The 10,164-nt window shown below is 38.2% G+C and overlaps 1 protein-coding gene across 1 annotated transcript; it reads left to right on the forward strand.

Annotated features, from left to right (window-relative positions):
- Window positions 1–7,435: 7,435 nt before the first annotated feature.
- On the forward strand, window positions 7,436–9,637 carry LOC145129116 (F-box protein CPR1-like). Its single transcript, XM_079063861.1, has 2 exons — window positions 7,436–7,638; window positions 8,247–9,637. Exon 2 carries the CDS (start codon window positions 8,305–8,307, stop codon window positions 9,478–9,480), a length of 1,176 nt encoding a protein of 391 aa, XP_078919987.1. The 5' UTR covers window positions 7,436–7,638; window positions 8,247–8,304; the 3' UTR covers window positions 9,481–9,637.
- Window positions 9,638–10,164: the final 527 nt, after the last annotated feature.

Below are 10,164 nucleotides of genomic sequence, written 5' to 3' on the forward strand. Positions count from 1 at the left end.
AACAAAGTTGGACGAGATTATAGACCTGGAAATCATGGGACTCAGCGAGTCTAAGGAAATCTCCCAAACCATGAAGATGGACTTGACGAGTTGTTCATACAACTCGGCGTGTCATAGACTGAACACATTCTTATGAGGGAGATGAGCTTGATGAGTTCCAGGGGAACTCGACGAGTCGGTTGAAGATGGTCCTGATATTATGGTTGAAGGAGGACCCGTCGAGTTGTTGCTAGACTCGACGAGTGGAGTCGAGATTTGGATAATTTTGGAGGAATAGGGACTCGACGAGTTTGTAGACCAACTCCGCAAGTCAAGTCAAAAGGAGGTTGACTTTGACCAAAGTTGACATTGACCAGGATTTGGGTTGACCCCATATGGGGGCTGTGAGTACGAATTGATGACTTAATAGAGTTGTCGTGTAAGGATCGAGGAGTCGAGGAAAGTCGATCTCTACACCGGAAGTAGTTCAGACTCTACACGACATTGAGGTGAGTTACTTTCTAGTAGAAGTGGGTCTAAGGCACCAAGGCCGACCCACTAGTAGTTGATTACAGTTGAGATGATTGTCTTTGTGATAATTGTCTGCTTTGCTATTACTTGATATGTTCTATGTGCCAGTTTGCTATGTTGTATGTGATAGTGGTAGTAGGTGGGGAATAGTCCCCCGATCGGTTGTTAGGACCGAAGGGTAGGTCGGACACCCCAGATATGTCTGACAACATGTTTATGATATGTTATTATGTGATAGTCATAGGGGTGAAATAGTCCCCGTGACCGGGTGAGCTAGACTGGAGGGTAGGCAGGCACCCCAGAATGGCCTGACATGGGTAGTCAGCACCCCATAATGGCTTGACACAGGTAGTCAGCACCCCAGAATGGCTTGACATGGGTAGGTCGTGCACCCCAGAGTTGCCTGGCAGCATGTATGATTGTATGGTATGTGGTATGATGGGGGAACTCACTAAGCTTTGTGCTTACAGTTTCAGTTTTGCTTTCAGGTAACTCTTCATCAAAGGGGAAGGAGTCGGCGGCGTACAAGCGCATCACACACACATAATTTCCGCAATGAGTTTTCTGGGATTGTACTCTGATTTATACTATTGTTCGATGTTTTGAATTTGAGACATGTTCATGATGGTTTATGGATTGATATGATATTGACAATGTTTTCAGTAAACGATTTTATAAATTACTTAATTACAAATGAAATTTTTATACTCGAAATTTGGGACGTTACAATCTTCATCTGTGATCATTGAAGAATTCTCATTCGAAGGAACAATAAATGAAGATTATTCTTTCAACATACAAATTTTCAACCCCAAAAGCAAGGTGAAGCTGACTTGAAGATTATGTGACAGATTGCATTGAAGCCTCTTCAATCAATTTATTGCTATCTATGTACCTGCTGAAGTGATCTAGAAGATTCGTTCTCTCTGTTATTCTCTCTAGAGATTCTCAAGCTGAAAGTGCAATTTTTCAAGAATCTTTTCCATAAGCCTCCACACCCAACGTGCGTTCAAAGTCAAATCTTGAAGAAAATCCCATCTGTTCAAGATGAAGTCATTTAGCTAGAAGATTTGGTTTTTCATCTTGAAGTTGTAAAGAAATTGAAGATTAAAGTTGAAGCCAAGCTCCAAATGAAGATTGACAAGAAAAGCCAGCTACATTCTTAGGGGGATTTTGTTGGGTCAAAGAAAAGAAAGCTATAAACCAAGGGGGAGATTGTTTGGTCAAAAATATGGTTTATACTTTACTTTTCTAGGCAATTATATTTTCCAGTCTAGGACCGTAAAAAGCCTGGTGTTTACGGATGTATGTGTGTTCACGGCCGTGAACATGTTTTCGGCCACTATATATAGATGTAAGGGTGAGGAGTCAAAAAGGGGAGCTACGTGTGTGTAACTAAATGTGCTCTAAAGAGAGAAGGTGAGAGAAAAGAAGAATGTGTATATGCGTGTGTGAATCTTGTGTTGGAACATCATTCTAATCATATAAACATCGAAGATTCATCAAGTTCATCATCTTCTTCTTATCCTTCTTCTTCATTTTGATCTTCCATTATCCAATTGATTGGGATTCCGCACCATCAATTGGATATGATTGATACATCAAGCAAAATGTGGACTTTACAATCTTAACAATTCACCTTGACACCATTAAATTTATCTTGGGTTGATGATGAATGAGAACTTGGGTTTAATTGTGAACGGGTCTCCGATGGACGAGTTCAAAATCTTCAAAGGAGTGCGTCAAGGAGATCCCTTTATCTCCCTTTTTGTTCATCATAGCCATGGAGGGTCTTAACATTGCAATGGAGGATGCTCAAAACAAAGGTTTATTCAAAGGTGTCAAAATTCACAATGAAGGTCCTACCATATCGCATCTCTTCTATGCAGACGATGCACTGTTTATTGGAGAGTGAACTCGATCCAATCTGAAAAACCTTGCGCTAATTCTTAAATGTTTTCATGCATCCTCAGGGCTTACGATAAATTTTCATAAATCTAAAGTCATTGGCATTGGGGATTCGGATGCTGAAACTGCTATCTGGGCGGATATTCTTGGTTGTGAGGCAAGCTCACTACCATTCAACTATCTAGGGGTTCCTTTTGGGGATAACATGAATCTTGCAAAGCATTGAAACCTATTATCGATAAATTTCATTCTAAGTTATCCTCATGGAAATCCAAAACACTCTCTTTTGGAGGTCGACTTACAATAATCACATCGGTCCTAGGCAACTTACCCACATACTTTCTCTCATTATTTAAAGCTCCCTTGGGTGTGGTGGAAGAAATTGAGAAAACAAGAAGACACTCAATCTCACCTAGGGACATACCACATGCATCATCTCGCTCTGTACCTTGCCTTGATTACCATAAGACCCAAGCCTTATATACTCGAACCACAGATCCCCATAACCCATTCTTTTGCAATGCAACTCAAACAGATTGCTGATCCTACCAACAGAATACCCAGTTCTCCCCCAATTAGGGTTCGAACCATCACCAATGGCATATCAAATAGGCTACACTATAGACTAGCTCACCAGATATATCATACTTAACTATTGGCGCGTACCCCGCATTGATCTGCCGGATAAAGACCAAGCAGTCCAAATATTCTGAATCTCAGATGGAAACCTCAGAAGCCTCCCAATATGACTGCCTCCAGTCACCTAAAATCTCATTCGGCTGCACAAACATATATTTTGACGGTCCTAAAATGGCACTGACTCTTTATCCGGAGATAATGGACTATCGCACACTTCATTCTCTGAATCCTCAACCAACACCCCATCGCAAGAGTCGGCATAGAAATAGGAGAACTCACTCTCCCAGTCGATTTGCGGCATAGAAAATGAAGGTTGTCGTCCCAAGATACTTCCCCTGGTTACCTGGAACAGTAACTAGAATATGCCTTACAATGCTCATTTGGTGCGCATCCTTGTCCTCGACTGTCACAGTCCCCACTGATGACACTTTCCTGGCATATGAATAACTCAAAGCACTCATACAACATAAATGCCTTTGGTGCTAGTATCACAACTATCTAGTACCCCTCAGGGTCTTCCTCTAATCTTTGAAATCAAAAGCTCACTCACCCTTCCTTCCAAAACGAAAAGCGGGAATAACATAATCCTTGTCATATAAATTTCCATCACAATCCATCAGCCAACCACTCAACCCAGACCGCAATCCTCCATAACGTATCATCTCCACTTTTTCTTTGAGTCTTGCGACTCTAACTGGCACCTCACCAGTCAAACCCCTCAGGATCTACACTCAATTTTTCCTCGCAAGGTATACTCCATTGAAGCTCAACCGACATGGCCCTCTAGCCTCACAATCTACAATATCCACTCTCAGTCTGAACAACCACAACCGACTAACCGGTAAATATGGTAACATAATTTGTTACGAATCACGGTACTCGAACCATGTTATCTCCCCTCAACTTGCCACTTAGAACCTCCGAAATTCTCCTTGTTTCGAGTATGGGTCCTCTTTTTTCAATAGTACGGGCCCAATACTACCTTCCACATATACCCATACTTTCCACAAAGATCGTCCCAGATTTCCTAAGTAGCGGCTCGACCTTCCCGATATACCAATTCCATTCCACATGCTCGCTCCCCAATGAATACTCACCTCTAAGAAGCGCACTCCTCGGACTGCAATTACTCCCTAGGCTCTAATAGGTTCCCACACCTCTCTGCCATCAGCTACTGAGGAACTCCTCGCAATATCCATTAGCTTTTTAGCTAACTCGCATTGCACATGAGTTCCACAAAGCACAAAGCAAGCAGCATTCAGACATCGAGCAACCTCCACCAGCTCATGAAACCACTCTAGCATACAACTTCAATCGATGTATTCACAGCACAAAAGGCATCACCGAACTCATGCAATCCTACTTCTCAACTCCTTGGAGTTCTCTAATTATACATATGTAATACTACCGGTTAACATAACAGGCATAAAGGCATCTCTCCTAAGCAGGCACACTAGCATGCAATTCTAAGCAAATCCATAGCCCTAAATTAGCATGCAGTTCTATCGGCTCATAATAACAACACAAAATCAAGTAAGAGTATTTTAGGAAATGACCGCTCAGGCTCTGGCTGATTGTAGACACTGCTTCATCTCATTTCCTCTTAAAATCGTTTCCTCATTTAGAAAATCTTTTTTTTTTGAAAAATTTCTCAAATCCTCAGTTTGAGTCCAGACATAACCGATGGTACATCTGAATCCCTCAAACCAAGGCTCTGATACCAACTTGTAACACTCTAAATTCTCAAATAAAATTTTCATTTTTAAATCTACACAAAACACAATTTAATATTTCTCAAACCCAATTGTAAATTGTTCCAAACACAAAACAATAAATTGTTTGACAATATCCCAGAATCCTTAAAAACTCAATCAACTAGCTGGTGTGTACAATCATGCTGACACATTCCCAGGATCCTGAGATGTACCTGAAACACATTTCACACAACACTGTAAGCATAAAGCTCGGTGAGTTCCCCAAAATACCACACACAATAATTAGCCACTCATGTCTCAGTAAAGACCCTCCGGTCTTACAGCTCGGGTTGGACCCTCCAATCCTGTATCTCAGTGAGGACCCTCCAGTCTCATAACTCGGTTTGGACCCTCCGGTCCTAACTCAATAAGGCACATATAATATAGCATAAATCATAAAGACAGAACGCATAATATCACATAACTCAGTATAAGCACATAAGACCCTCCGGTCAATAACTCAGATAGGACCCTCTAAGTATAGTGAGAAGACTCACCTCGTAAGTAAAGCAAGTATGTCTCGTACTCAACGGTTGGTCTAGACTCCACCTACATATTTCATAATCATCTCTAATTAACAATTTATAATAACAACTCCAAAGATTTTAAGCTAACTCCCTTACTAATTCTCGGAAATGGGTGAAAGACCATTTTACCCCTCCATGGTCTCCAAAGTCCACAACTTAACCAAACCCTAAAAGTTAACGGAAGTCAACACTTAAGTCAACAGTCCATGTTGACCCAATTCGTCGAGTGTATCTATACGACTCGTCGAGTTCCTTCTGTTCTCAGAAAAATCGGGAAATCTAACTCAACTCGCCGAGTTGTCAACTCGTCAAGTTTGTACAACGTTCAGAATATCGGGGAAAACCATAATGAACTCGTTGAGTTGGCTAACCAACTCGTCGAGTTTCTTCAGCCCAAATACTCATTCAGACGTTTTTAAGCGAGATTAAGGCCCCAAACTCTAGATCTAGCCTTCTAAGGCTGAAATACCACGTAAAGTTGTAAGCTTTACGTCCATGAATGGCATCAAGGGCTAAGTTTGCCAAAACAAAGCTCAATAAAGGGTTTAAGGCATGGAAGTTGGCCAAAGCTTTGATAAAGCTTGAGTCTTTAGGCCTAAGGGACCTAGTAGTGTCCAGATCTGAAGTCTCATCTTTAAAGCATGCTCAAACAACCAAATGACTCAAAAATAAGCTAGAAATGGCCATAAACTCTCTAATTGAGAGATCTAGCAAACAAGTGATCAAGGCAATGACTTTTTTTTACCTCTAAATGGTTGCTACAACTGAATGGATGTCGGATCCAAAGACTCGTTCTTGTTCCAAGTCCTTTACTCTTCAAGTTTCTTCAGAGAATACACCAAAACCCACACTCTTAACCTTACACACTCTCAAAATGGAAGATAGCTCGATTAGGATTTGTCTCACGGTGATAAGGTGATGAGGGAGGCGGGGTAAAGGTCTTAATATCCTTTAAAAATGGTGCAAAACTTGAAAATTAGGGGTTTTCACACTCAACTCCAACTCGTCCAGTTGGGTCCTCCAACTCGTCAAGTTGATCCTAAAATCCACGTGGCCATCTAAATCTCTACTCGACGAGTTGGGGTCCTCCAATTCGTCGAGTTGCCCTATCAATATGGACATAAAACAATTTAATTTATACTTGGGAATCGGGATGTTACAGTGGTTGTCTAGTGTTTTCTGACACGAGTGTGACGTCGGCCCTGTAGGTTCCGACCAAATAGTTGTGGTGTACCTGTGTTTTCCGGTAATATATGGGAGGGACGAGGGTGATAGTGAGGTGCTTAGTGGGTGAGGGATATGGAGGTTGGGGCCCACATATATTATTCAACAATTTTTAGTAAGTTAATAATAATAAAAGCATTTAAAATAAAAAGGGTATAAATGCCATGCCATTTCAGCCCATCAATCCATTTGGCATGCCACCTCAGCAGGTTACTTGTTGAAAAGGTAAAATAGGGCTAAATTGATTATAATAGTCGGTTTCTTATCATTTTTTTATTAATGAAGCTAGTTGTAAGACTCATGTATTATATTAGTTAATTTAAAAAAATTAAATATAAAAGTCTAAATATTTTAAAGCTGTAAATTTATAAGAAAATAAGAAAAATAATAAATTATTATAATAAAATTGTTATTTATCTTTTAAATTTAAACAAATAACTAAAAAAAAAATAAAAAAAATAAAAACTAATGAGCTTTAATTTAGAAAATTTGAAATTAAAAAGTAAGTTTATTAATGAAATTGATATCCCTTTATTAATATATTTATTATAATTATTACATTAAATTATTATGTGAAATTTAATAAAATAGAAAAACTCATAAAATGACATGTGAAAAAAAAATTAATTTAAAATAATTATAAAATAACATTTGGCAAATTAAATTAGATTAGAAAAAAAAACGTTCATTTATTAGAGTAGATTTAATTTAATTTAAGACTAGATAATAAACTGGACCAAAATTTTAGTATTTTTCTATGGATTTTCCTTTAGTTATAATCTAATTTAAAAATAATATTATCTATTTCTAAATATATTAATTATCTTATTTAAGTATTAGATTTTATAAAGATACATACATATTGTAATTTAAAGTTTTAGAACTCATATATATAGCCGGCCTTTGTTCCTCTTCGTCATCATCGACGCAAGCTACAACATACCATCGTCGGCCTCTGTTCATCGATATCGTCACAAAGCCTAAAACGTTTTTGAGAAAACGAGGGTTTTGTTGGCCGTCATCATCGCTACTCCATCAGCTCCTCTTTCTTGATTAATTCCTACTGCTCGGTCTCTGTAAGTCTCTTTTCCTCTTTTCTGGTCCACTGGGTAGCATGTACGTAATATATGATAGACACCAAAAGGTTTCTTCTATGATCTACATGATTTATTAATGTAAGAATAAATACTATTCCTCTTTCTCTTTTCACTAACTATCTATCGTATACTCGATTTTAGGAACTATTATATTGCTTTCTTTCGCATGATTAATATTTAAATGCCTAGTAAATCACACAAATTAATTGTGTCCTCCATGTTATGTTCTGGGATGTTTAAGTGCAGACATTCCCGACTTTATATATATATATATATATATATATATATATATATATATATATATATAACCAATTTTAGGAGGAAAAAAACCATAAATTAATCTAGTTGTTTTACTATGGAATGCTTGGTTACTCATGATTTTTCTGATGTGGTTTTATTTAGAAGTGAAGTTGAAATAAAATACTGAATAGCGATGCCTATATATGCACCACAGACCAAGGCTTTTTAGGAATTTGCACAATGACACCACACAGCTCTAAGCACCTTAAATTCTTTGATGCTCCTCTTCTCAGAACTTTAGTGTGTGTGTATATATAATAAGTAAATGGTTGTGTTACCTCTTGCAGTGCTTCTGAGGTTTAAAGCGGAAATACAAAAAAGAAAGTATCTTGAGCATCAGTTGATATGGAGAAGCTCCCGGGCGACGTTTTATCAAATATATTCATCCGCTTGTTAGCGAAACAGCTTGCTCAAATGAGACTCGTGTGTAAAACTTGGAATGCTCTCTTGTCTGAATCCTCCTTTATAAAATCTCACCTCCATCATTCAATCCATAACAACAAGAAGAACAAGGATGATGAGATTCTTTTGTTCTTTGAGAAGGCGATTATTGACTATTTTTCTAGTACATGTCCATTAACAGCACGCTCCTGTGGTTCTCCTCGTCTGGAAGTCAGTAATTTCATGAAACTTGAACTCCCAATTGATCCCCAACATGAAAAGAAAAAGCCTATGATCAATGTGTTTGGGTCTGTGAATGGGTTAATATGCTTTTCTTACTTAAAAAATCATGGTTATTTCATTCGCATTTGGAATCCTTCTCTCTCGGCATCGTTAACTCTCCCGCGTTCTTCTTTGTCGGACCAAACCCATCACCCGTATGTGTGGTTTGGTTTTGATCCGAAAACTGATGATTACAAAGTTGTTAAGGTGAGTTCATCTTTTTTCTTCCTAAAACCCGCCGACAGGGAAACACAACCACATCCACAAGTTGAAGTGTATAGCATGAGAAAGGGTTCCTGGGAGTCAGCATCCCAAAGGATTCCTTCCCACATCAAAATGTTTTTCTATCGAGACGATGTTTGTGTGGATGGGCGTATTCATTGGCTTTGTGTTACTGATTTGGAGGGGAACCCACGAACAATAGTGACATTTGATTTGGGTGCAATGACATTGGGTGATGAGATACCTCTTCCTGATTCTGTAATAGATTGCGGTAGGTGGTGCATGTCTGACTTGGGAGTTTTGGGTGGAAAGCTTTGTGTGATGTCACGTTGCGTTAAACATTATGAATGTAACGTGTGGGTGAGGGATGATCATACGGATTCATGGGTGAAACATCATTTGTTTTCCCAGTTTAATGCTCGTATAACTCCATATGGATTCACATCACACAACGAGTTTCTTTTTCAACTTGACCATTCTCCTCGTTTTGCTTTGTATGATCCGGTTGCAGCCAAGACTAAAACCTTCAAGATTAAGACAATGACACGACCGCTTGATAGACTTAAAATATTCAACTACGTCGATAGTCTTGCTTGGATACCACCTGCAGCCACTCAATTGTCTTCAGTTTCTTAGTTAGTTTCCATTATTAGTGCATTAGTTACTTCTGCGTTCTCTATTGACATTAATGTGGTTTAGTTTGTTTTTCTGTCGCTGCTATATTTATTTATATATGCAGAAAAGTTTTACCTTGTTTAACATTTTGACATATTGTTTTTTTTTCCTAAACTAAGTTGGTGGCATTTATAGTTTCAATCTCTACTGCTCTTTCCCACAAGAATTATATAATAAGCGTCTAACCTTATTAATGTAAATTAGTTATGATGGCTATTCAAGGAATTAATTTGTTTCATTTTCTTCTATACCTATATGATAAAAAATTTAACTTACTGTTTTTAACAATACTAATGTATGACTACTGCAATCTCGGTTAAGTACCAATTTAGATAGATGATAAAAACCCTACTTTGTCAAAACACTAAAAGGTTTGTAGATTATATTATATTGTTTAACTCCTGAACCACAAAGGTTGAGATGGATCCATCTATTCATTATAGAAAAGGCAGCCAAAAAAGGACTCTTGTAATTGTCAAAACATGAAGTCAAAATTATGTACAAACTACTGATAACAGCTAAAAATGGGTCCTAATTCTTGCTTTTAGAGGGCACAAACTAGAAGTATGTTACCAAAATCCAAATGATACAAGCAACACTTCCTTGTTCACGTGTAGCAAGTATTCAATTACATTATGCAAACAG

Source organism: Lactuca virosa, chromosome 8 (genome assembly GCF_052849685.1).
Source record: "Lactuca virosa cultivar CGN04683 chromosome 8, Lactuca_virosa_CGN04683_v6, whole genome shotgun sequence".
NCBI classification, from domain to species: Eukaryota; Viridiplantae; Streptophyta; class Magnoliopsida; order Asterales; family Asteraceae; genus Lactuca; species Lactuca virosa.

Bases quoted from the DNA above. Each gene is read 5' to 3' on its own strand.
- LOC145129116 (XM_079063861.1), top strand. From the start codon at position 8,305: ATGGAGAAGCTCCCGGGCGACGTTTTATCAAATATATTCATCCGCTTG.